Below are 27,567 nucleotides of genomic sequence, written 5' to 3'. Positions count from 1 at the left end.
TCTTCCAATACTTTGTGCATTCAATTACGGGAATTTCCCTAGTATTCTTTCACGTTTTTTTCCCCCCGAAAATGCAGCTTTCGTTACTTACATCGAAACTTCAACTAGTATGGAATTTGGAATTAAGCACTTGAAATAGTAAGTGTTACGCAATTTTTGGAACTCCGTACATTAAGCTTTTAAATTTGACAACTTTTACGCTATTGGTGGTGTTAATTCTACAGAATGATTACTTGAAGAGTAGCAACAAATAACTGAACTAAACTGTTGTTGTGGAAAACCAAATTTTAGTGAAGAATACTTGTTACCATCAAAGTTAATAAAAAATAATACTAATAGTTTTACTAATGCACTGCATATTTATTGGTAGTATCGGCACCTATGGCCTTAAACCCGTCAAACATATGAGGGATAACGTCCCTCGGCGTCGCTGAGTCGGCGAGCACACTATTCACGGAAAGTATTTTCTAAAGTATAAAATTGCATATTTTACTTCAAACAGGCTATAAGCATAGTCCATACATAAATTTGTTCCCTAATTATCTCAAGCTAAGGCAAGGTTTCTTATTCATTCAGGTCTTTATAAAGGTCATATGTTGAAAGGTGTTGTATGCCTTAATGCGAAAGCATCTAATTTGCCCAAGGAAAGACCAAAATCTGATAAAAATCATTTTCAATGTGATCACCTTAGTTGCACCAACAATATACTAACAAAAAGCTCAAAAACCCAGATGGGTTTTAAAGTGTTATTTTTCAGGTGGGTCCAACCCGAAAAAAACGTTTTTTTTTTCGGACTGGGCCCACTTGGGCAAGCCCTGTGTAACGCTATCATGGCTACACGATTCGCTCCATTCCATCTTGAACACTTACAACTGACACCTTTACACCTCTTTAGCTTATTCAGGAATGACTCACGCTTCACGATACCGCTCTTGACGTCGCTCGCTTGTACGGGTGGAAGTACAACCACCCTCAAAAGCTGGGACAATATTTATGGTAAGACTAGGTAGTATATGGTTACTACCTTGAGACTATAAATAGTGTTTGTTAACTTTCTACTTGTGATCAAAGTGTATCATTACTTTTTTCTGCTTTTGGTCTGTCTCCATTCTTTCATTTTTTTACTATGTAATTTGACACGTACGTCATTCAGAAAAGTTCCTGTGTAATATTAAGAGAAGTTTCACAGTGATTCTGTAAAATTTGAAATGATTAAGAGCGCAAATTTTATTACTCGTGATATCCAGGTATTTGTATGTATTCTATCTACTGCAGATATGTATTTGCTTGATGCTTCTTACTACAAGAACTGATCCTATGTAATGTAATGACTTTGCAATACATACTTTTAGAAAATGCGCTGAGGAAGATAGGAGTTCCCACTCATATAACCGTAATTACTAGATGACAGACGTATTATCCAAGTTAGTCCAAGTTAACATTTGCAATCATGAAAAATTATATTAGGAAAGATGTGATACAATGAAAATGCGTGCAGTTATTCTGAAACAAATTCATTTAATTCTGAGGAAGCTAAATATAGCTTGGGCATTGCAACAACTCATTCGATACTTTTAATACAGTTGTGATCTACACATAATTATCACTTACAAAAATTATTTATATATATATATATATTTATTTATTTATTTATTATGTTTTAAACAACCTAACTGGCTCAAGAAATCATGCTAACAAGGAAATAATATTTTAGTTGTTTTTATAAATTAGGTAGAAGAAAAACTAACAAATGTTGACATTATTGGTTTTAATTTTTTTTTTTCTTTTAACATAGAAAAGCTTCGCGTTTGAGTGGCGTATTATCTTTACGGCAGTTCAAAATTTACTCTCAAGATTTTTGACAGAAAATACACATTGGAGTGTCAGAACATTTTTTAGTTTTTAAATTTATTACGGAACCAACCATAAACAGAAGTGTGCTCGTTAAGAAATTACAATACAATAAACTTTATTTTACTGGATATCATATTTTCTTCCTAGTTTTATTTGAAGCTGTCTTAGCTCAATAAAGCTTCACACACATACACACACACACAACATACACTCACACGTACAGTCATTCACACGCTCGGAAAAACATAACACTGTACACATACACAAACCAAAATATCTTATTTATTTCTTTTTAAATGCACACCAAACTATCTTCATTGGTACTTTCTCCAAATCAATTAAATGGACTTCTGGAGTGACGATCCTAGATGAAACAATAATTTATTGGACAAAATAGCCAGTATCTAACTTCATTCTTTCTTTGAATATAATACTTTGTTTTTGTTTTTAAATCCTGGTACAGAAAGAACAATTAAGGCATCAAGTATCACTAGAAAGCTCTTAGGAATATAAATGCCACGTACAAATAATAAAGACATACAAAACACATGCAGGCTCTTTCATTTCTTAAATATATATTTGTATATTCTGTATATTTATAATTCTGAAGAACAGCTATGTATAAGACTTTTTTGGCCTCTTCAATACACTAATCAAAGCATGAGCTCTTTCTGCCAAAACTTTGAACAAACCTGACCACCTCAATTAATACTTTCTGATTTTGTTTCCTCTTGTTCTAGAATATAATCTTACTGGAACATAATTTGAGTATTATTTTATATAGAATAACTGAAAGATCTATATATTAAACAAAAATTAATGGTATTTTTGTTTCCAGAGAAACATCACTGGTTTATTGCCCACAAAGAGCAGATGATTGACATTTGCATAATTCTGTCTTAAATCTCATTAAAAATATCACTAAATATAGGAAAGACCTATAGTGCAGAAAACATAACAAAGTTTAATTCATTAAATTAAGATAACTGTGTATACACGAATAAATTGCTTGTTTTTCAGCAAGAAAAGCAAATATTTAAAAAATACTAACACAATTCTTGGTACACGTAAATATCAGAGAAAACCTCTTTCTATTAAATAATGTAAATTATAAACGCCACAAAAGTTACACAGTAGTTGCTCTGATCAACGAAGCAACATAATTAAGAAATAGTTATATTTTCTAATTAAAGCTTAATTTTGACGTGTAGATTACATATGATCTTGTCTACTTTTAATAACTGTTTAAAACTTCACACTTCCTCTGTATAATTTCAACAATGAATACTAAGTCTTGCCAAAATTTGATATGTTCCACGCTACAGTTATTGCTTACTTTTACTTTTTTTCCTGGATCATTATGATAGTAATATACATTAACATAAAATAATCTTCAATATTATCTTTTGTTTATTTTTACAAAGTCTTTTGACATTATAATACAAACACTACTGTACAATTCTTCACAGCTCACGTACGAATCCTACCTCATCCAGAGTGAAGTCCATGCTGCATAATACCTTGTCATTACATAACACAACACAGTTTCTTGAGGTCTGAGTCAAACTCGTCATCTAAATCTTTCGTATCTGGAGTTTTTCCTTCCACATTTGGCATATACTGCTGTTGGCAAAGTCCTTCGCGTTCGTAGAATAGCATATACGCAGAACTAGTGTCTATCTGGTTCTCAGATACTTCCTGCAATTAATATCATAACATCAGTATAGAATCAAGCTTGTTTCTTAAAGTATCCTAAATGAACACAAGAAAAAACAATATATCAAGATTTTTTATTCCTTTCTACATAAGTTCCTTTATTTACAATTTTCTCTCTCTCTCTCTCTCTTACACACACACACATACACAATTATATAGAAAGACAACAATAATTTAAAATGTTAAAGTTTAAAGGGTTTCCAGTAATTTTCGGCTGGTCATGGCGGCGAAAGGGAGTGCTTATGTTGGGTTACACTTTTTGTCTTATTTTGCTGTCAGGAATCATCTTTCAAATGTTGTCATTTTTGTTTGGAAACAAGTATTTATAACACCTTAATCTACTCTGTAAACATGTGACTAATGAAATTTTCTACCTTCAGTACTCACAGTTGAAAGGATAAGTATAGCTCTCGAAATACAGATGCGAATCTATACACAAATGAACTTAATCAACGGAATAAAAATATGAATATGCTATTTAAAGCTTATTATAGTTGAACAACAATATCAACTTTATTTGCTACACTTAAGGCTCATATTAAAAGATTCGGCAATCCTGAGTCAGCTAGCTACCTTCAAAGAGGGTCAGTTTAAGGAGGAAGTTTTACAAACGAAAAGAATCATAAGAATAATATTCCACTATTAGTTATAATTTGGATATACTCCTTTAATTCTGGTGCAATTACACGATTTATGTTCGCGGCATAACGTTATACTGCTCGTGCTATTGTTCTTTGAGATGGTGAATTCTCACCCCGTACCGGGAACGCAGTTTTTTTGCACTATATCGGGGATACGCCGAAGTCCAACAACAGTATGGATGCTCGTTTTGTTATGACTCAACACAGCTCATAGAAACCTTTTGTCATACACTATTTATTTGGGTACAACTATAACCAATGTACGGAAGGGCACAAATGTAGCCTCCTTAAAAAGCAGTAATCTTCAGAACCACTTACACATACAGATACAACAGATGTCCTGTAAGTCAATATAAAGCACTTTCGAACTACCCGCAATAATTTATCAGCCTGTGTTCACGCGTGCTACTACCTTACGATCGAATTCGTTACCATAAATCTGAAACAACCTACTATAATAAAGAACAAATTTGTAAACATAGATCTGAGGAGGCTTATTTCGATGCTATGTCTGACAGAATCTGGTATAATATATAATACAAAAAATCATTTCTGTTAATTCAAAATTACTATTTTTCGTATTTGTAAATATTAACCACAACTATGTTAAATGGCTTCGCATAAAAAATAGTGAACCTCATGTATTCAAACTTCAGAAAAGGAAACCTTGCGCAGCACTTTTAAGATTAATATGATGATAATGATAGTTCTGTAGCAAGTATGACCTCTTCAATAACGAATGACTTCTTCAGCGAAAATTCGCCGTCCCACGATTTCAAACGTCAAAATTTCAGAAAACAATAAAATTTCAGACCTATTTTATACGAATCTATCTGTTTACATCAAAGATTGCATTCTCGTCTCTCAACTTTCCTACATATTGTTTTCCCGTTAACTTTATAGTTTTATATTATTATTAATATGTAACAACTAAAGGAATTGAACTTGATGAATGATTATAGCTATAAACATAAACTCAAGAGCTGCGTCTAAATATTTATTAATGAAGCCATAATAAGTGATTGGAAACAGGAACATTAGTGTATTTGAAGCTATTATACACGGTGTATATGTTACAAAATTATCTATTATTGTATAGTTCATGTATTTTGTTTTCACAATATTACATGTAAACTTAATAATACCGACAGTTTTGTTTCATTATATATTGGAAGCCATAAAAGTGATTAAAATAGCAGTGTGTGTGTGTGTGTGTTAATGTAACAAAAGAAACCGCTGACGAAGATGGAGGTTTTCTTTGAAAACTTCCGCAACAATAAATAATTATTCGAGCTCCCTCATGGCTATATGGTCAGCGTAAGTACATTCTGCGCGGGACACTAGAGTTCGACTCCGGTGGGAATTCATGTGATTTCTATCTCACGTTAAGTTGTATAGCCTCGTTGCTGAAAGGGAAATTAAACTATTAACTTAAACTTAAGGCGCATTCCTGAATTTAAGTTTATAGTCTATGCAACACTGAAAATATGTTGGACGATTATAGTAACAGTTAAAAGAGGATCGAAATATATAAGACATACCTTACAGCTACTGTCGTTATAGCAGTACCATTTTCCGTTTGGATTGCAGGCATACGAAATATAATGTCCGCCTCCAAGGATACCTGAATGGCACTGCAAATAATAACAGAAAGTATATTAGATATATGTTATAAAGAATTTATCATAATAGTAACCTACAAAGGGAACATGGTACTTTCGTCGCCCGAGTTTGAAACACATTCTAGGAGTCTATGAGCCAACTAACTAGATCTACGAACTTAAATATTAAATCACTTATAATTAATAATGCATGATTTATACTTTATAATCTACGTTGTACTTAGTTGTGGTTAGTTATTTACACGGATTATATTCTTATTATAACAAAAGACTAGATTTAAGTTCTTTTCATTCTTGCTTATCACGTGGCATCAATACTGTTTTCATTTAATGATCTGACAGAGATGAGGATGAAAACTTAAAATTAGTTTCGATGGAAATGAACTGTACAATGAGTTTTCTTTTTGAAATATATAATATCAACACTTGATGGGAAGGGTAGTAATAACTGTTATGAATTATGGTGTGAATTTTCCACAAAACTGATGCACCAAACCTGTACAAAATAATGTACATTCTCGCTATACCAATCAGTAATCCGCATATCAAATGAGGTTTAGTGTTATGAAAGTTTTATGGTCAGCTAATGTACATTTGGTTAGTAGTAACGGTAGTCTTAGTAATCATGATTACATATTAGAAATAACGATGGCAATAAAAAAATTACATTTGTGTTATCAATTACACAAATGCTAATGGTGTGCAAATTTGCCTCCAGTTAAATCTAGCAACCTTATACAGGGTGTTTCAAAACAACACCGAGAAAGTTTGGGAGGTGATACCTGACACCAAGATAAAACGAAAAGTAGAGATTAACTTGGGTGAACAAATGCTTCCTTTCGGAGTTATAGGCTGCCAAAAACATGAAAAACTGAACTTTAAATGTCTATAGCTCCAAAACTATGGGACCTACCGTAGTCGGGTAAAGACTTCACTTAGAAACAAATATGTGGTCTATTCAAAATACATGTTTCAGAATCCTAAGGTACTCACGCAACAATTCTTATAGAATAAGTTTGGCTACGGGCATATAATTTGAAGTACTCAACATCTACCTCTACAAAAATTGTTGCGGAAATACCACAGCATTCTGAAACTTAGATATTTGGATAGGGCACATGCTATTTCCTAAGTGAGGGCTTGACCCGACCGCGGTAGGTTCCATAGTTTTGGAGCTATGGACTTTTAAAGTTCATTTTTTCATGTTTTCGGCAGCCTATAATTCCGAAAGGAAGCATTTGTACTCCCAGGTTGGTCTATACTTTTTGTCTTAATCTTGGTGTAAGGAATCACCTCCCAAATGTTGTCGATTGTTTTGAAACACCCTATATAGTAGGTGTGGCAGAATGTCTGTTCAACGTTTAGGACGCCATCCTACACAAGAAAACAAGACAGTCAATTTTCGTAAAAGAAAGAAGAAATCTGCTTCGTTTCTGAGTTACAAGCTTCTCACAATAGTGGGAAAATAAATTTTTATGCAACATCATACGGATATGCAGGAAGCGATTTAGACAATTTTAGGAGAAGTTGAACTTTGAACTGATTCAAAGCATTAAGAATGCTGAATGCTGCGCACGTAATATGCGTCTGATTTATTTGTGCAAATGGCAGGATTGCGAATTAATTTCGTTGTTTACAAAAGTGGCTAGAAGAGACGTATGGTAGTGTTGTCAAAGGCACTGCTCTTACATCAAATTTCATGCACATGGGTTTTTCAAGAAAGCAATAGGAATAAGTTGAACCCATATAAATTTTCGTGATAGCAGTCGTGTACATACTCACGCGTGATAGCAGTTGTTTTGCGTGTAAAATTACCTAACACAGGATCAAACATTAACTCATTCAGGTCGCTTCCAACTTAATTGTCCTATACGAAGAATATTTACAAAAGCATTACCATGATAACATCTACAGTATAGGGTTATTATTCTCTACAGAATTTCAATATAGTTTTTTTCCACTATCAGCCCAAATTACTTTCTGTGGCAATTTTAATATTGTTTCCAGTTTCCTCTTCAAATTACAACAATTACTTCAACAATCGTGTACAATAGCAACCTAAACCGAGAAATGGAACATGCTTATTGACTTTTACTTCTCTCATATTCTGGCAACACTGTAATGTAGATAACTTCTCGTGTCCCTGTCCCAACATTCCTTCAACCAACAATGTCACATAAACACAATAGCAGGTACGCTACAAATCAGATTTAGAGTACGTAGTAATTCTTTACATTAACATATTTTTCCTGTATAGATTATTCGATATTCTATTTCTATGGAAAACTCCGCAGTGCTCTTAAGATCGTCAGTTGGTCCCTATTGCTTAGTTAAAATATGATTTCCTATAAAATTTCCCATACCGCTTCCTGTGATATGAAGTGTTTGTGGACAATTTTAAAAACAAAGTTAAATTCTACTTCCTTTCAAGGAGGTATTTTAGTTGTTTGTAAGCTGAATCACTTTCTAAATATTTTAACAGGAATTGTAAGTAGCCAAGACCCTATATGTGTACGACATGACTGTATCAGTGTTTCGCTTATTCCCATTAGGCCATATTAGATGGTTAAAACGACGAGTACAAGAAAATAGACTTATGGTAGACTTTCTTATCAGTGGAACTGAAAGAAACGCGCTTTCATGTAGATTCTAACTGTATTTTTATGTTAATTATTGGACAAGTAATATATAATCTTATGTGCCATGACGGCGACGATCTTATGGTGACAAGTTTTCTCATGACGGTGTGTGTAGTTCTTCGCGATTTCAATGTATCATAGATACTAATATAGTGATGGAAAAACACTTTGTCTACTCACCAACTGATAAGATTGTTGGAGAGATCGATCACAATGATGCTGAATCATTCCTCTTTTTCGTTTACATGTCTCACCTCATGTTACAAAAAAGGAACTTCATATAATAAGTAACTAAGTTTTTTCTCTTACAAATAATATCAATATATATACAATAACAAAGCCAAATATCGTGAATGCATGCTCATCGTATGTGTGCATAAGTGTGTGTTTTACCCTTTATAAAATAAATAAATAATAATAATAAAAACTGACAAACAAAAAGAGTCATATCAATATACATGCATTAATTTCGCTTATATGGCAAAAGAGTTTAACAGCTAATTTTATTAAAAGAAAAAAAGTACTATTATTATTAAATGCATGAATGAAATTGAATCGAAGACTTTGCATTACATTTCTACATGAATTAACGAACGCGAATAACCGAAATGAAAAATACTGAGAAAAAGCCAAATATGAGGCAAATAAACACTATACAGACGACGAAAGTAACAGCTGGATAGAAGAAGGCATAATACGTGTGTCTGTCTTCGATACCTTAATCTCAGAATTAAGTTACGAAAAGATTCATTTCAGAACAGGCGTTCCAGATTTGCTTCAGCGATGGTGACAACCAGGGCCGGATTTAGGGGTGTGCACCGGAGCAGTGCACCCCCCCCCCCTCTGTTCTGGATATACACTATCTAAAGTGAGAAACTGGCAATGGAAATAGCAATATTTTCCTAAAATTTCATGTCATGTTTCCGTTTCGGACTTAAAAGAAAGCGGTTTTGCTAAACACAATAGTTTAAGTCAGTTCCTCATACACATCACAGATGCCTAAAGACATTATATTTATATATATATATATATATATATATACTGGGCTAATCCATATGAAGTGGTCCAGAGCAAATTGCTCGATCATCTCCGAAAATTATAAAAAGTGGAGTGTGATGAACCTTGTGTATGAGGTCAATAACACGAGGCACGTTTTCGGAGGTACAATTGTTCCTGAATGGCGGCCATCTTTGTTGTCGGCGGAGTGCCATTTTCTGCAGTTGCAAGCGTTTACGAAAACCACATTTGCTCAGGACTTACTAATCAGAGGAACATGAAACAAAAACGCATGTGTACACGGAGAATATATAATCGTGCACCCAAGTGGAGATTCAGGGTTGCAAAGTAATACATGAAATCACCAGAAAAAATACAGAAAAGTGCACGTTTCAAGAGGCTGTATTTTTAAATGACATAAAAGTAGTGGTTCACAATTTATAGTGTGAATACTAGGGCATGTACAGATTCTTCAGAAACATTCACAGTTATGATACGACTGTTGCCACAGAGTTATGGGGGTTCGAAAGTTGGAGTTTGTCATTTTTATGGCATTTTTGAGGCTTAATATCTTAGGATGGCAAACTGCTAAAAATTGCTGCTGCAGCCACAAAGCAGTTCTGTATGTTAATAAACTATTACAAAAAAAAAAAAAAAAAAAAAAGTGACTGATATTACATAGAGAACAAAGTTAGGAAAAGCACGTTCTTGACGATGGTATTCAGTGTATTAGTACTGACCAAGCAACAAAGCAGTACAAAAAACAGAATTAGTTCTCAGTGTGTTACAGACACACATTTGGCAACAGGAAACTTCTGAAATTCGTCACTTGTTGATGTAACATAACATCGTAAGGTATGTTCAGAAATGGGGGTAAAACGATGGAAGCTTTTTGTGCCCGGAATGGACTGACAGCTCGCAAATCGCTCTTTCAGTTCATCTTCATGTTGAGACACGACTTCAGTGGAAACAAAACATACGTGATCCCCTTGATGTGTTCTGAACAAAACTGAAACATATCGTAAAGTGTAAGGATCTGATCAGTAACTGGCCTCTGCAAATTAGCCCTTGCAACTTCTCTCTTCGTTACACCATCATCATCATCACATGCAGTTTTACTGTGTGACGTAGCAAAGAAATGCCATTCGGCTTCGAGCCCTAAGTCTGCTTGATGGTGACAGATTGACAAAGTTCTTCTTGTTCTTGTACTGGCTGGACGCACCATCAGAAAAGTATGTAATCTTTGCTACGTGTGGTAAATGTTCTCGAATGTGACTGATAAGATGTTGCTGAAACACGTGAACTGCCACAGTATTATGCACTAAATGATCACTTATTACGCAGAGGCAAGAGTGATTCTGTTCTCCACCTTGTTGGTAGTAGTAGACAAAAGGATGCAGAGTGGCTTGCTGATTTACACAATGATAGAACTGTATGGCATCTTGGATGATGAATGTATAGTTTTCAGCAAAATCAGCCAAAACTATACACTCTGAATCACTGAGATTGTCTTTCTTGTATTTTAGGTATTGTGCTTGATCCTTGGAAATATAGTGATGCCTTTTGAGATCCTCGAGTTTCTCACATAATGTTTCAAACAATCGTCCGCATGTTTGACTGCCGTAATCGGTTCAGTCCTATCAACTGTAACCCATTGCTTGTATTGAATAATGTCAGAGAAAACTTCACTTTCCATGGCTTCATCAAACATCGACAGAAGGGCAGCTTTTCCTGGGCAGTGTTCGTATGTTTGCATCATGCAGGCATTGCTGTTAATATCACATACGAGTAACTCAAGGAGATCCTTGTATTCAACGTTTAGTTTTGCCCCATCAATCATTAATTTTATATTTTGGTGGTACATACATACACAGACACTATGAGTACCCGCAGCACCGGCAAGAATGCACCATTTAGGTCTCATGGCACAAAACAGCCCTGTGAATATTTGTGCATTCTGGATGGTTCTGTTTAAATGCCAGGTAAAGCTCGTTCAGGTTACATAATAGTCGTTTCTGTTCCTGAACCCTCACACTTCCTCCACGTACTGGTCTACAATCTTTCTTGCCTGAACACAAACGGCTGCATTCATCGTCTTCATAAAAATGGAGAACCTTTTCTGTTGTCTCTGATGACACTGATACTCCCTGCTTGTGCCCCAGATCTGGTAAAATTCCCTGCTCACTCACCAGTTTCCTAGTAATCTTGAGAAGACGTTCTGACACATTAAATTCAGTTGCAATCTTCTTACGAGGACATGTTGTTGGGAGCAAACTTAAGATTTTTACGTTTTCTTCCTTGGTAGCAATGGTACATTTCTCTAATTGACGTGTCAGGATTTCATAATCCGATGACATTTGTACACTGTCGTCTTCATCTTCAATAGTTTCCTCGAAGGCAAGTTCTAATTGTCTTCTTAGCGCTTGTGACACTTGGTCCATTTTGCGTTGAAGCTTACGTTTCCTTTTCTCGGCACTGACTTTTCGTATTTTTGACGGTGGCGATAATCCTAACGTACAACATGCTGAATCTAAAGTTTCTAAGACGGATGTTGACGGAACAAATTCAACATCGCTGTTTCTGTTTTGATCTTCCAGGTTACTTGTACTGGATGGACACACTGCGGAGTAACAATTGGGACAAACTGCTTTTCCTGGTATTAACTGAACACCTGTCTTCTTTCCTTGTAGCATGTGTTCACGAGAATTTTTCAAAGTCCCTTTTTAATAGATTTCTTATGAATGTTCATTGGGTCACAACACACACGACTGAACAGATGGTTATATTGCTCTAAATATCTTATTTCATGGTACTTGCACACTGTCACAGGTTCACAGCCAATTCAGCTCCTGACTTTCTGTTTGCAAGTCCGAAATATACTTTAGTTCCTTTGCACAAACACCATACGTAGATTTATGGCATTTCTCATTAGTTGCATTTCCCACAGAACACTGAGAGGTCATTTTCAGCGCACAACACAACCACCTTCCACTGTGGCTGTAGCAAAACGACTGACGGATACTCCAAGCGGCTGACTGAGATTTGGAGGTAAATGCATAGATAACAAAAAAACAATACAGATGGGTAACTCCAACGTGAACGATTTAGGCCGCGATTTCACTGCCACCTTCTGCCTGTTTCCTCAAACTGATAAAGTAGAATGAATATCCATCCGATCATAACGTAAAAGGTGATTCATGCACCGATTTGGCATCGTCACGCACGTGCTTTCTTAGGACGATTTGGCATTGTCCTAACTTTGTTCTCCATGTAATATCAGTCATGATTTTTTTTTTTTTTTTTTTTTTTGTAATAGTTTATTAACATACAGAACTGCTTTGTGGCTGCAGCAGCAATTTTTAGCAGTTTGCCATCCTAAGATATTAAGCCCCAAAAATGCCATAAAAATGACAAACTCCAACTTTTGAACCCCCATAACTGTGGCAACAGTCGTATCATAGCTGTGAATGTTTCTGAAGGATCTGTACATGCCCTAGTATTCACACCATAAATTGTGAACCACTACTTTTATGCCATTCCAAAATAAAGCCCCTTGAAACGTGCACTTTTCTGTACTTTTTCTGGTGATTTCATGTATTACTTTGCAACCCTGAATCTCCATTTGGGCGTACGATTATATATTCTCCGTGTACCTTGGTCTCTTCTGTACACATGTGTTTTTGTTTCATGTTCCTCTGATTAATAAGTCCTGATCAAATGTGGTTTTCGTAAACGCTTGCAACTGCAGAAAATGGCACTCCGCCAACAACAAAGATGGCCGCCATTCAGGAACAATTGTACCTCCGAAAACGTGCCTCGTGTTATTGACCTTCTCATACACAAGGTTCAACACACTCCACTTTTTATAATTTTCGGAGATGGTCGAGCAACCTGGTCTGGACCACTTCATGTGGATTAGCCCTACTGATAGTTATTGGTGTATCCCCTCTCACAAAATCCTGGATCCGGTCCTGGTGACAACATTGAAATTGGTGTCAAGTTGGAGCAAGAAAGTACTTTGAAGGACACAAACATGAGTCCTTATGATTTATTACAGCATCAGCCTGAGAATTAGTATGCACAACAATTATCGAAAAAGCAGAAATGTAGAACAATTTGATGGACAACATACTAAGTTCCCAGTACCAAACGCTGTCATCATATTGTCTACAGTGTAATAGTGAAACCCATCATAGTTCTTAAGAAACCCTATTCAGAATTTCTTTCCCATGGATGGATTCTTTTTCTTAGAATCCTAATTCTAGTTACTTTCAGTTATTGATAAATTCTTGTCTCTTAATGGAAATTTAATACTTAAGTTTCCATCCAGCATATGCGCTAACATTTTAACATATGTATTATTTTCAGTATACATAATATGATATACTTCCATTCTCGACTTTACAGTTCATATATAATGATAACGAAACAACTGAGTCAGCTCCCTAAGAATACGAATACGGCAGGTGCTAGTTCATAATTACACACTACTATACTGTATAATCAATAATAATACATAAGCATATATTATAACAATATAAGCAAAAAATCTGATTGATATTGAACTTTATGATATTAGAGCTATATTGTTGCTATCTATATTCGTTGATAGCATACAAAGTACAACTCCAGGAAGGTTATAAAATTGGAAACACCTACACTCATAATTCAAAACCATTCTAATTTGTACATTTAAGGAAAATATTTCTCCTTTAAATTTCTTAAATGTAATCAAATAAAAATAATAACAACTTTTCTAGTAAAGACAGTTTCTATACTCTTGGTCTAGTGTATTAATCAAATAACTTGTCATTATTCTGTTTAAATGTTTACTGCAGACCTAAATATTAAAACCCTGGCTACAGAAATGTGCTAGGTATCTTTAAACATAGGTTTTCAAACCCACCGAGAGGTGTTCAGAAGTTTGGATTTCACTTTCACAAATATGTATTATAAGGTGTGAGTGAGATCATGAGATCTCAGTGAAAATGACAGACACAGTGAGACAGACATCCATATGTTTAAAGTAAATCGAAATTTTGAACTTTAACAGTACAAGTGTTCTAATATTCACCTAACTACTAAATAATACTTTTGTATAATACTAAATAGTGTAAAGTTAACTAATACGTAGACTGTACCGAAAGTAATGTAATGGTCCTCATAATTTTGTTATTAATCACCATACATCATTCTAACTTCGTATAGTAATAGAGTAAGGCTTCCCCTGAACAGATAGTACAGGCGCCACAGGATCTTTTTCTTTTACTGTACATAAATAATATATATGAAGGATAAAAGCGTGCTATCACAAAATTTTAGATGAAAGAAAGGTGTGGCCTGGCAGAAATACACAGGAAACTGAAAAAGACGTACGGAGAGAAAACAATCGACAAGAGCAATATGCACAGGTAGATCAAAAACCCTGAAGCAGCAGGTTAAACCCGTATTGAAGACAAATTATTAAGTGGGAGACCATGAACATCGAAGCAAATCTTGCGAGATTTTATGACTAGACTTCTGCGGACAAATGAGTAACGATCTGAAACTTTGCTGCAGAAGTGTGATCATAATGCTGTACAAACGATAATTAGTAACAGAATATCACACAGTGTGCACGAAATGGCTCTCTAGGCATCTGACTCCTGATTTAAAAGGGAAGACTGGTAGAAATATTCTCTGAACTTTTCCAAGCATTTGAAGTCAATAAGGACACACTTTTTTCCCCAATATGGTGATAGGCGATGAAACGTAGGCTGTATATGATGAAGAAACTACAGCTCAATCCTTCACACTTCTCTAAGACCTCGCAAATTCAAAAGTCAACGATTTGTACAGTCATGGTGACTTTTCTGGAGTGTATAGGGCGTGAGGACAAGGAAATACTATGAACAGTAAGCGGTATATTGTGACATTTTAAAAACTTAAAGCAGCCACTAGAAAGGGAAAATAAGGCAAAATTCTATAAGACATCACCATTTACCATGACAATGTACGCACATACATTAGTTTTGCGACAACGCAGGCGATTTGCAAATTGGATTGATCAGTGCTCTCATCCATCATCACGGATTTGGCAAATTCTGGTTTCCATTTGTCTTCGATGACGTAGGTAAGGTGATAATGGATGTACAGAAGTGGCTGAATAAATATACAAAACAATTTTGCCGAATGGAAAATTCAGAGTTAGGTTCAAAGATGGCGCAAATACACATTGTGAATCGGAACTATGCTTAGTAGTATCTTTCCTTCAGAAAGCCTTACCCAATCACTATGCAAAATTTGAATAATTTATGTTGATTAGCAACAATAATATGAAAAAAAGAAATGAAATTTTTGAGTTTTACGTCCCACGGTTATGCCGGTTAGGCTAAAGGAGACGGTGATGATGAGAAATGGTGGAATGAAGAAAGTGGGAGAACCCCGAGAAAACCCACGCACACGGTGTTTGTCCACCACAAAGTTCACTTGGCGGGAGCAGGGTTTGAACCCGAGACCCCTAGCACCAGAGGTGAACGCTCTACCACTGAGCCACCGCGGCCCCAACAATAATATGAGACCTGATGCATTACTTTCAGTACAACCCTCCCTCCTATACACTATATAGGATATTTAATATAAAGAGTGTACAATTTAAAATTGGCCATGAATTGTTGAAGATCTGAAATCGAACATTAAATAGGACATACGATACATAACTGTTGGCGTGCCTCAATAACCTGCTGAAGAGGATTGAGTTGTGCCTTAATACTAACTGTTTACACTTTAAACACCTTCTGTAGCATAGAAGTACACTTCTTGGGGGCTGTTTTAAATCATACACCCTGTATATACTATATAAAATAATATACATATAGAAAATTTATAATCAACGTGTCCATTGCTTAATCTACTTCCTTACCCACTTTTTATTACACTAGTATTTTACAATTGTAATTATTTTCGAAACATGAAATAAAATGGAACCTTTAACACCCCACGATTAAGCGTGCAGAATACATGAGACAATAAATGCAACTGAATAATCATGAAAAAATTAGTAAAATGGAAAAGTGGGAAATATTACAGACACGATATTGTCCATTGCAACCTCCACACAGCCTGAGATCGAACTAGACCCTTCGCGCAAGTGTGGTAAGTTTCTATCACTAACCACCATGTCTCTAATTTGAGACAATATCTGAAATAACGAGACTTACAAGTTTCATGTCTACTTTCGGTACCAAAATATCAACTGTTCCCTGCTCCACACTACAAAGCCTTTATGTCTACTTTTCTCAATGAAATAACTTCATTCTACGGAAGCCTCTTCCGCGTAATGTTTGACCAAACACGATTCTTTCTTGCCGTGCGCAGAATGAATCCACTCGTAGCTTGGTCAGGCGTGTTTATGTGTTCTGTGTGAACTGTGAGAATGTTTTCTCGCTGGGCTAAAAATGTCGCCAAAACTGAGACGCTTTCTGCCGGGTTATGTCGTGGCCCTTTCGACGCAAATTTTAGTGTTTCAATCATTAGGAAGCAGTGTAAAAAAAATGATTGTGACATTAGCTTGACTTCAATCAAGAATGTGATCGGCAAGTATAAGGGCACCGTGGCCACAGCGTTTGGTTTTCCTACCAAGCATATGAGAACACGGCCGTGAACACAAGTCACAACTAGCATGCAGGTGAAACTTCACAGAATGGCCATAGAAAAGAATCCTCCGATCCAAAGACACATGATGAATAGTTATAATGTGTCTGAAAACTTCAACCGCACCTTACATCTTCAAAATGTGTTCAAAGTTAGCGGTGATCACCTTATCGATGTCCACCGACGGGAACGATAGTGCAACGTTCAGAACCTATACAAGCTGCACCTAACAAACCGAAGGTGGCGATATGTCACTACCTTGGATGAGGCGTTGGTGCACCTTTCTGACTGAGGCAAACCAAGAGCTATCATGTACAGAGACTAAGCTGCGAAGCCCTTCATAAAGTGAGTCCAAGCACGCAAAGAGGCTTTCATGAAAGGGTTTATGGTCATTGCTTGCTATTGTGCCCGAGACAAACTGAAGATTCACAGGGTGAAGAACTACAAAATTAACTCGCAGTACTTCCAGAAGATCGTGTGGGCGATCTATGAAAACGAGAACATGGTTAAATTACACCAAAATCGTCCCTCGTATTCTATCAGGATACGAAGGAGGCTACTGGAATACAGAACATACCTTTCAACGAGATACCTTTGAAATCTCCAGACTCAAGTCCAATGGACTTCCTTGGATTTGAAGTACTTACAAGGGCTTTGGACAAGAAGCGTATGACAGCTGTTAGTGGACTCTGGAATGTTGTGGAAGAAAAATGGAACAAGATCCCCCTTGTAGCTCTCAAACGAAGCCCTCTACAATAGAAAATACGCTACCGGGCCATCGTTCAATAAGGGAAAAAACATCGAAAACTGCTACACCTGGCGCCAGGAATATTCGGAACTATTTGGTAAGTACAATTTGGTCTCTTATGCGAAACAGCCTCTGTAGGTATACTGCAAATTTCACAGTGCAATATTAGTTGAGACTGCGAAGTTCAACGTTTCTCATATCGTCCGATGTATTTCATAAAATTATGCAACTTTTCTGCCAAATGTATCTGCAATACATCGTGGTCAGATCTGAAGACCTGCGTTACAAATATATGTTTTTTTCTTTTCATTTAGTGGAAAAATTAAGTTCTAAGTTTTTATGTAATTTTGAAAGAAATAATCTCTGTATAATACGATATACCAACTTACGTTTTATATTTTAATACTTTTCTTTTCTATCAACTTCAATTTTGTTTAATTCTTCCTAATAGTTAAATACTTACACTTAAAAGTATAATTTGATAAACATACACAGAATATTTTGTGCACTACTGCAATTCCTTATCTCTTGCCTCTGTGGTTTCATAAATCTGGTCACTCTAACAGGGTGGCGAGGACAAAAATTACGGGTGCGAATTCCCTGACCTTTCCCAGTTTTTCAGAACATTTTTGAAATGTTTCCGTATATGTAATTAGCTACACAACTTTCCCATGCTGACGGAAAAATAAGTCTAACACACATGACAACAATGATACATAAGTAATACATTTTTCCCTAATCAACTAGATAAATGAATACAAAAACAAATGTAACGTATTTTATTATGAAATTGCATAACACTTACTTAATATTGGACAAGCAGGAAATTAAACATCTTCCTTGAAACTTTAATCTGTAACTTTAGTCATATGAAGCAAGTCTCGTCACATATGAAAGGAAAAGTCACAGTGAGACACTCACCAAAAAGGAAATGATGTATGTACATAAAACTAGCTGCTATATATTATCAATATATCTTTGGCAAAAAATCAATAGTAATATATAATTCATTTTACTTCTCCGAACGTTTTATTTCCTTATCAACTTTACACATATATTCCTTATTTCTTAGCTTCAAGCTTATTCAAAATGATCTCTATCTTTCTGTCTTCAGTTTCTTTTTGTTTTTCCTCTTTCTTCTCTCATTGATCTCTTGCCTCTGCAAAACGAGTACAAGCATTTCGGCATACTGAATCATGAATTTCCTTATGGAGAGATTTTCAAGGCCACCCAAAGAAGTTACTGAATTGTAGGTAAGTCTGAGTGATACAAGTTTGTTCTTTTAAATTATCTGCTACACATTGTGTATCGACTGAAAAATCCTCTTTGTAGATTTTTAATTTTCATGAGAGAAAATCAAGACCATTATAACAATATGTCGTAAATCATTTTACTTCAAAGTACCCAAATTCTTAAACAAAACTCATCCAATACTGGCCAGTTCTAGAATACTGACACATAATTTCTTTACAATCTGGATTTGGACAAATTTCTTCTGTCGTATTGCCATCTAACCAATAATTATTTTCAGCTAAAACAGACTTAATCATATTCACTCCAACATGAGACCTTGCAGAAACACTACGATCCAAACACGAAAGAACTCTGGTCAATTTATAATTTGAAGGTGACATCACTAGACGTTTAAGAACAAATTTCTGTAGACACGCTGCAATTCGATATGTCCAAATTCGTTATTTATTGACATTTTTTAAATGTGCTATCTGTAGGAAAATGTATGTCACTGTTTTTCACAGGAAGAAAATTTTCTTCATTTTCCATATCAATTCGTATATATGAGTTCTAAGAAGTAAAAGCTTCTGGTTTTACACACTTATTTTGCATCACATTTTTTATTATGTCCGATAAAGTGATGTAAAGAAATGGACTAAGAGTGGAGTCAACCTGAAATCCAGTACAAAAAAATCTACTTCTGAAGCAAGTCTTTTAAAAATGTAAAGAAATAAGCACATTATCTTCTTCCGACAAATCTGATACTATCTGATAGCTCAAAAAGCTGAAAACTTTCTTATCCTTCCTGATAGTTGAATTTACAACAGAAGATGCGCATAAATGTCAGGTTCGAGCCTCCAAGCCAATTTTCACAATCGGAAAAAGCTGTATGAATGTGTTTTTCTTTATTTTTAAGTGTGATTGGACATGATGAAATGTTATTAAGTGTAGAAAAAAGTAACATTCATTGAAATACGTAGTGATACAGTATTCTGAAACTATGTACATGTGAGCACCTACCTACAGTAAATGTATGAATATGTCAACATTAAAACAGGAATTACCCATCATGAAACTTCATTACTTCTACAGTGTACTGGAAACTGTTACGTACTTTCAGAGAGAGGTGCTAGCTGGGTATACTCATGGAGGCAACCCTCAGAATAACTTTTGTGCCCCCCCCCCCCCCCACCTCTCAAAAGCTGCATTTCAGTTAGGATAACACGTCTTGTTTAAGAAAGAAATTGTGAATATTTCATATTGGTACTAAGAAAGCATAATATAATTTGGATGAAAGAATGACTAAAAAAAAGAGAGAATGAAACTTTTCTTGAAATCATATACCATTAATATTGTTCGCAAATTTCAGAATTATTTTTAATGCCAGAATAATTTCAAAATGAGAAGAATATTTTTTAAGACTTATGGGATGCATCACTATCAGTAATCATTACATGGAAAATGTTTAAATATGTAGCAATACATGAGTAACAATTAATAAATACTGCATTATAAGGACAAAGTAAACACTATTATCTGTAGACATATCTCACATTTAATGATCAAGAGTCCGATGAAATTAGTCTGGCTATGCTGAGTACTGACCCAATGCATAAGCTGTTGAGCAACTTTTATCAACTATTTTCGTAAATTCATAAGAACTTCCGAAATAAACCTCTTTGCGAATTAAAATACATTAAACTGAAAACACAGAACCTCAAATATGGGTGAGTAACCGTATTCAAAAATCCTTTCATTTATGTGATAACCTACGCTTACTTAATGAAAACGTGAAACTCCGACAAAATCAAAACTAGCGGGAACAAAAAAGGAAAAAAGTTGGAATTATGCGCGCGTAGAAAATGAATTTATCATTGGATGTTGATCCAATTGCATCTTGTGGATGATTCATCAATATGACTCACTAATATGATTGTGGATAATTCGCTAATATGTGGATAATTCCACTGCATATGGGAAAAGCGAAAAGATAATGGTCACAAATATAGAACATAATTTGTCACACATCGTTAGTGGATAATACATTCAATTTTTAATTTTGACGTTACCAATTAAAAGGTAAGGACACCTGAAAACAAGCACTCAACCACATCTGAAATCGTCTTCAATTTTCATTTTAAATGCTTTTAAAATCTCATTCTTAGCAAACTGAAATTCGCTGACTCTTAGCAGAATTCTTGATCTTCTCAAATTCCTGACATTTTTTTTTTTTTTAAACGTTTGTTACCATCCTGCTATAATCTTAACAGCTGTAAACTGAATTAAGTAGCTTTCGTAAAGTTTTAATTTAAAACCAAAATAACTAAGTGCTGTGTAAAATTCTTCATGTATACATAAACTTTTTGCACAACAGATCTTGTTCGAAGATTGAAAACTTGTGTTTTCCTGTTGGAAAAAAAAAATACATCTTACATTATAGCTATTTTTCTCAAAAATAAATAATAAACTAAATTGTGTACTATTACTGTATACTGCGAGCGGTGATTATATATAGAAAAAATATAAGTAAAAAGCTTTTACTCAATGCCGACCAAAATATTTCTCTAAATAGCGCTTTCAGAATTGATGATGGAAATCATAATTTCAGAAAGCACTCCTTGGAGGAATATTTTGGTCTAAGGTGAGTACTAGCTTTATCACTTATATTTTCTTCTAAATTGTATAGTGTTTAAATAAGGATTACTACCCACAGTGACACATTCTAGAAGCTTTTAGCTGCAACTAATTTTTCTATTCAATTGCATTTATACAGACAACTCTACTACGCTGCTGCTTACTTACTACACACATTAAAAAAGAAGAAAAAAAGCTATTCTTTCAATAATGTGCAAATGGCTTTTCCAAGCAACTTGCTTTTCCGAAGTGCACAAATGGGCAACCATGCATTCGGACAACTATAGGTATGCGCTCTGTAGTCATCTGATCAACACTGAACACGAATCCATGCAAATTCACACAACCCAATTAGCGTAAAACAAAAATTCACTTACAACTATGGCATACAAATTGTATTTAAGTTCAAAAGGGTCATAGCCCTCATTTATCCTATGCTGATGGAAGTCCTGAAGTGCACCATCTATCACTGGGTTATTTACTAGCGACGTGGACTCAACACGTTGTCTTTTAAGAGTTGTTATTGTATGATTCACATCACCATTTGGCACTCGGAAGTCTGTATTCACTGGAGCACTTTCTTTATTTGATTCACTCTTTGTAGAGTCTACCACAGGGGGGCTCTCCTGAGCAATGGACACTGAATTTGAGTTCTTCTTCCGAGTTTTCAGTTCTTCATGTCGCATTACTGTCTGTCGAGGAACTGATGCCAAATACGCAGTCGGATCAAAACTATGGAAAGGAAAATTAACTACTTTTTGAGACTTGATCCATTTGCCATTCACATACTGAAACCTCTTCAAATGCACTATCTGAAACAGAAACAACACACGATATGGTTAACAACTTTTTCTTTAAACATGTTTATTGTTATTGTTAATAACAGAAAAGCTACAAAGATTACATGTTGAAGATACAAAGTAAAAACACGTTAGTGAATGAATGACACTGACTGAAAAAGACTTTCTTTCCTTGAAATATAGTTCTAAAACCCGTACCCGTTTCATCTGCTTACTTAATATTTAAACATACTCTAACCTATCCTTTCTTATAAGGGAATTTATTACTTTTGGCTTAAAGCATTACAAAAAAGCAAAAAAGTACGGTATTCAGATGACTTAATTTCTCGTAAAATATTCCAACACACGACAATAAATATGAGGAAGTCTTATATGAAAGACACAGTTTCCTCGTAAAATATTAAAATATTCTCGGTCCTCTTACACATGAAGTTTCTTATATTAGCCAAATACGACAATTTCTTGTACATGGAAAGAGAGATGGAAATTTATACCAAGAATTCACATATAACGAAAATACAGAAAGATATGCCATTCCGCAGAGGACGGAAACAGTAGTCCCACATTTTTCGAGTAAGATGAAAGAACAAGAAATAACAGGTGTTAAAAATGTGTAGGTATAGGGTTATTAAGATGATAAATATGCAGAAAAACAACTCAACACAGCTCAACAACTCAACTCAAACAAGAGTAAAAATAGTTATTTTGCAGATGATTGCTAAAAGAAATTGTAGCCACTGCATTCTTCAAATATTTGAAATACTACTGTAGTAAGCTGACGCAATTTATTTCCTCATATATACAAATCATCCAGTGTTTTTACTCAGTACTAAATTATTTTTCTGTACATTTATAGTAAAAAAAATCATATAATCTTAGTTATTCATTATTGAAAAATCTGTCACAGTCCTATGAAAACAAATACATGATCGGTCGATTCCTTTATTTCTCAAAATATAAGTTGTTCAACTGAATTAATTGGTGTCTAGAAATTTACGATGTATGTGTTCAAGAACACACACTACTTAACGACAACATGGTGACAGTTATACAGTTTACAAATAGGTATCTCCAACGTTCAGGAAACGGTTCCAATGATGAATATGTTTCTTTACATCATCCACAAAGAAGGATGTAAGTTGCATGTTAAATCATTCTTCCACAACATCCCAAACCGCCTGAAATGAAACGCTTACCCTCCGGGCCCTTCTTCGTTGGACCAAAGACGTCACAGTCGCTGGGGGAGATTTGAATCATAAAGCGGACGGGAGATCCATAAGAGGACAGTGAAAGCGGTGCAGAATGTAATTTTGTTCCGTGTTAGTAGCATGTAGTTGTATATTATAGTGAAATATAAATATTGGTCGTGAAATACTTCTACAAACTGACACGAATCAACAGAACAAAAAGTATTTTATTCTACGCTATCTGTAATTTAGCTTTGGAGGATATCTGTATGTCAGAGCCAATAATTCTTGCACAATCGTTATTCTTATATAAACTAATATTAGAAGCCCACTCCCCTTTCTCAAACATTCACAGCAGCAATGATGTGGTTTCATTTTAAATATTTTTTTTTAAATAATTAATAGAACTTAATTAAATAGTTAAGTCTATTTTCATTTCAGAAAATCGTAAACTTAATTCAAATAGTATAATATTGATGTGAATGTAAGTACAGTATAAGTGTATCTTTGTTATAATTAAGGAATATATCTCAATCAAGCAATCGTTTTGCTCGAACTAAAAGTTTAATTGAAACTAAAGCTTTTATATGAACAAGCAAAAAACTGAATTTGTTACAAGATAAAGTAACACAGTTCAAGCAATCGTTTTATTATATCTTTCGGATTACGGTGGTAAAGGCACAAATTCAAACTTTATTGACTGATTACATAAGGGTTTTCAAGGCAAAATTTCATTTTTTTTCTCAGCCTAAGTGTATTGTCCAATGATGTAAGAGCACAGACTTTAAATTTGTAACTCATATGTTATCAATATTCTCTATATAAAATTTATGTTTCGTCAGTTTTGAAATGAAATATTTCATTTTACGTCTCACGGTTATGCCGGCTAAAGGAGGGGTGATGATGAGAAATGAAATCAAATGGTGGAATGAAGAAACTGGGAGGAAACTGGAGAATCTCGAGAAAAAACCCACACATTGTGTCTGTCTACCACAGAGTTCACTTAGCGCAAACTGGGATCGAACCAGGGACAAGTTATGAGAAGTTTTTCGAAGTAGGATTTGATCAATTACAATTCGCCAGCTTTACAAGATACTGGTTAGTGCAAAGAAAGAGAAGTTATAAAGGTCCAGGGGGAATTCAGTTTAAAGACTACTGGAAATATATAAGTGCCAGTACTGCTGGAAATATATGTAACTAGTGATGTAGTACAACGAGCAATAGATTTTCTGATAAAGGAACTGTACTGTGGATTGTTATAATAATTTGCTGAAACGTACACAGTTAAATAATACACGTCGACAGGGTGTTTTTGGGTAAGTACAATTTTAATAATAATAATAATAATAATAATAATAATAATAATAATAATAATAATAATAATAATAATAATAATAATAATAATAATAATAATAATAATAATAATAATAATAATAATACAAAAAGTTAGCCTGTGCGGCGCAAGGATTTACTTCTGCCTTAGAAATTGGCTTCACCTGACAACTGGCTCTTTACACAATGAAGTCATGCTAATTTCAACCACATTTAACTGCTCAATCTTTTGTCTTTTGCGATCTATTCTTAGAATCTCTTGTGCATCTATATGCATTACTTGAAATATTGCATGTGAAAATGGGCAATAATTTTGTCTTATTTATAAACAAACCGTTATGTCTATCTACGTCGGAACTCGCCAAACAACTGAGTGCTAACAATAAATATATGTTTAACTACAAGTCTTGAATATGACTAATCGAAACATACAGTACTTCCAAAAATGAATAACAGAAAACAGGAAAGAAAGGGATTATGAAACAAGGAATGAACCTGTAATTTTGTAATTCAGTTTTCCCACACATTACATACCAATATTGGAGGTAACCTCCATATCTGAAGTTTTTTACTGGCCATTTGGTGAAGCTTACACTTCGAACAATAATACTTTTCATCTTCTCCCAGATGTTCTTCTTTGGTAAACGCTTCCAAGCAGTAATCGAGATCTATAGGCTCTGACTGCTGTTGCCTAGTAAGAGGAACGCTTTCGTGCTCTATAAAAACCTGAAATAAACAATGAAATTGGGAATTTACATTTTATGATGCTTTTTGCAATATCTAATGTGTAGTGAATTCAAAAGATTTATAACCTTGTGGCCATCATGATACAATGGAGCCCGTCGATATTTGTTTGTTGAAGTTCAACGTTCCTTTTCAGCATCGATGCTATATGAGATATGGACCTACAGTTTAAGGTGGAATCCGATGCGTTCAATGCTGTTCCACCGAAATTAAACCCAGGACCATGCGCACGCAAAGGTGCACAACCACTAGATTAGCGCGGAGGGCTATGAAGTCTGTCAAAAATGTAATGCAAATCGAACTCAGTATCGGAATGAATTACAATTACACCGCAAAATAAATACTTAAATCAGAAAGAAAGGGTTAATTCAAGGAAATAACATACTTACTAAATACATGTATTCAATGTTGGCCACATTCGTTGATGTATTACACAAAATTCAAATGAGCAAGCATTTCAACAAACATTTAAAATGATAAAACTATGTTTAATCGGCAAACAAACGAGGTGATAGTTTTACTGTACGACAGATTACACGCTCCAAATATTTTATTATCTGAAGTAGCTCTCGTAGTAGGCCATCAAATTTTACGTTCTATCTGACCAAGAACTTTACGTGCCTTTGCTGTGTGCAATATCTGGTTGATTTCAGGTAGGATGCATCAACTGAAAGTCTCTCACCATCTCAAATAGCCTAACGGTATAACTTTCCTGTAGTTGTACACTATTCCTGATCTATGAGCCCCAAACATTAGGAACCATTAGGTTATGGGATCATTAAGTTACTTTTAAGCCTTTAATGGGCTCTCTCACAAAGCTTATCACCAGAGCCCGGATCTTGTTGACAAGTCAACTTTTTACTGTTAGGCTTAGGACAAGGCGAGTTCAAATAAAAACGTTATCCGTCAACTCAAGGTTCTAAAAGTATATTTTTTTAGGGTCAACTTTTGGTCACTTTTTGCTGTTTTGAAGTTTTAGGTCATTTTTTTAATATTTTAAGGTAACTTTGAGGTCACTTATGGTCTTTTTCATCTACATAAGGAAATTTTAAAATGTTTACAAATTTGAAAAATACAAAATTAGTTTCTCTCTTTTCCTACTTTCTGACTATCGAGATGGAAAACTACATTCCTAAAAAGCTAATGAACACTAAGCTGTAGCTGGTTGACGAGGGGTGGGGGGTTGCTAGGTGGCCAAAGAGATGATTTTGGGTTGTTGACTACATAGGATGTGATTACGTGAATAACTAAAAATGAATTAGAAGACGTACAAAGATTTTAAACAGAGTTTTATCCATTATTCTCGTGTATACAGTCTACACTTGCGAAATTCTATTCTTTAAGTGTGCTTCCTAGTTTCAACTCGGGAGTGAATTGACTCGGGGACTTTATGTACAATATCATACAATGGACTGCAACTAACTGAAACGAAACTTTTGAAAATGAGTGACAAATGGTAATTAAAATCCTATAGATATTCAAAAAATGTCGATGTTTAACAAAATAAATTTTTTAAAAAACGCAAATTTTAAGGTCAATTTTTGTGAATTTTAGGGCATTTTACAGAAATTTTTGTGTCCTTTTATAGGTCACTTTTTAGAAAATTTTAGGTCAACAAGATCCGGGCCCTGCTTATCACCAACAATGTGTCTTATATAGCTTTCAATATCTATGACTACCTATTGGCGATGAATATTTTTCTCTTAACAATACATGATCTTTGGAATTACGAAACTTCAACAGTATAATCAGCGACGCTGCACGTTGATGTTTTCATTTACTGTCAATA

General features: G+C 34.7%; 1 protein-coding gene across 2 annotated transcripts in view; it reads right to left on the bottom strand.

Moving 5' to 3' along the window:
* Positions 1-1,498: 1,498 nt before the first annotated feature.
* Usp32 (Ubiquitin specific protease 32) overlaps positions 1,499-27,567 on the bottom strand; it is a 153,022-nt gene continuing 126,953 nt past the window's right edge. For both annotated transcript variants that reach the window (XM_081768800.1, XM_081768801.1), the window contains exons 26-29: positions 25,569-25,760; positions 22,093-22,527; positions 5,753-5,845; positions 1,499-3,552 (exon numbers count right to left, since the gene is read on the bottom strand). In XM_081768800.1, the coding sequence (XP_081624926.1) occupies positions 3,382-3,552; positions 5,753-5,845; positions 22,093-22,527; positions 25,569-25,760 (891 nt within the window). In that variant the 3' untranslated portion in view covers positions 1,499-3,381. The remainder of the gene's footprint in view (positions 3,553-5,752; positions 5,846-22,092; positions 22,528-25,568; positions 25,761-27,567) is intronic.

The sequence above is a fragment of the Thermobia domestica genome, chromosome 8 (assembly GCF_964235325.1).
Source record: "Thermobia domestica chromosome 8, izTheDome1.hap1.1, whole genome shotgun sequence".
In the NCBI taxonomy this organism is placed as follows: Eukaryota; Metazoa; Arthropoda; class Insecta; order Zygentoma; family Lepismatidae; genus Thermobia; species Thermobia domestica.
This window is presented reverse-complemented; position numbering and strand designations above follow the sequence as displayed.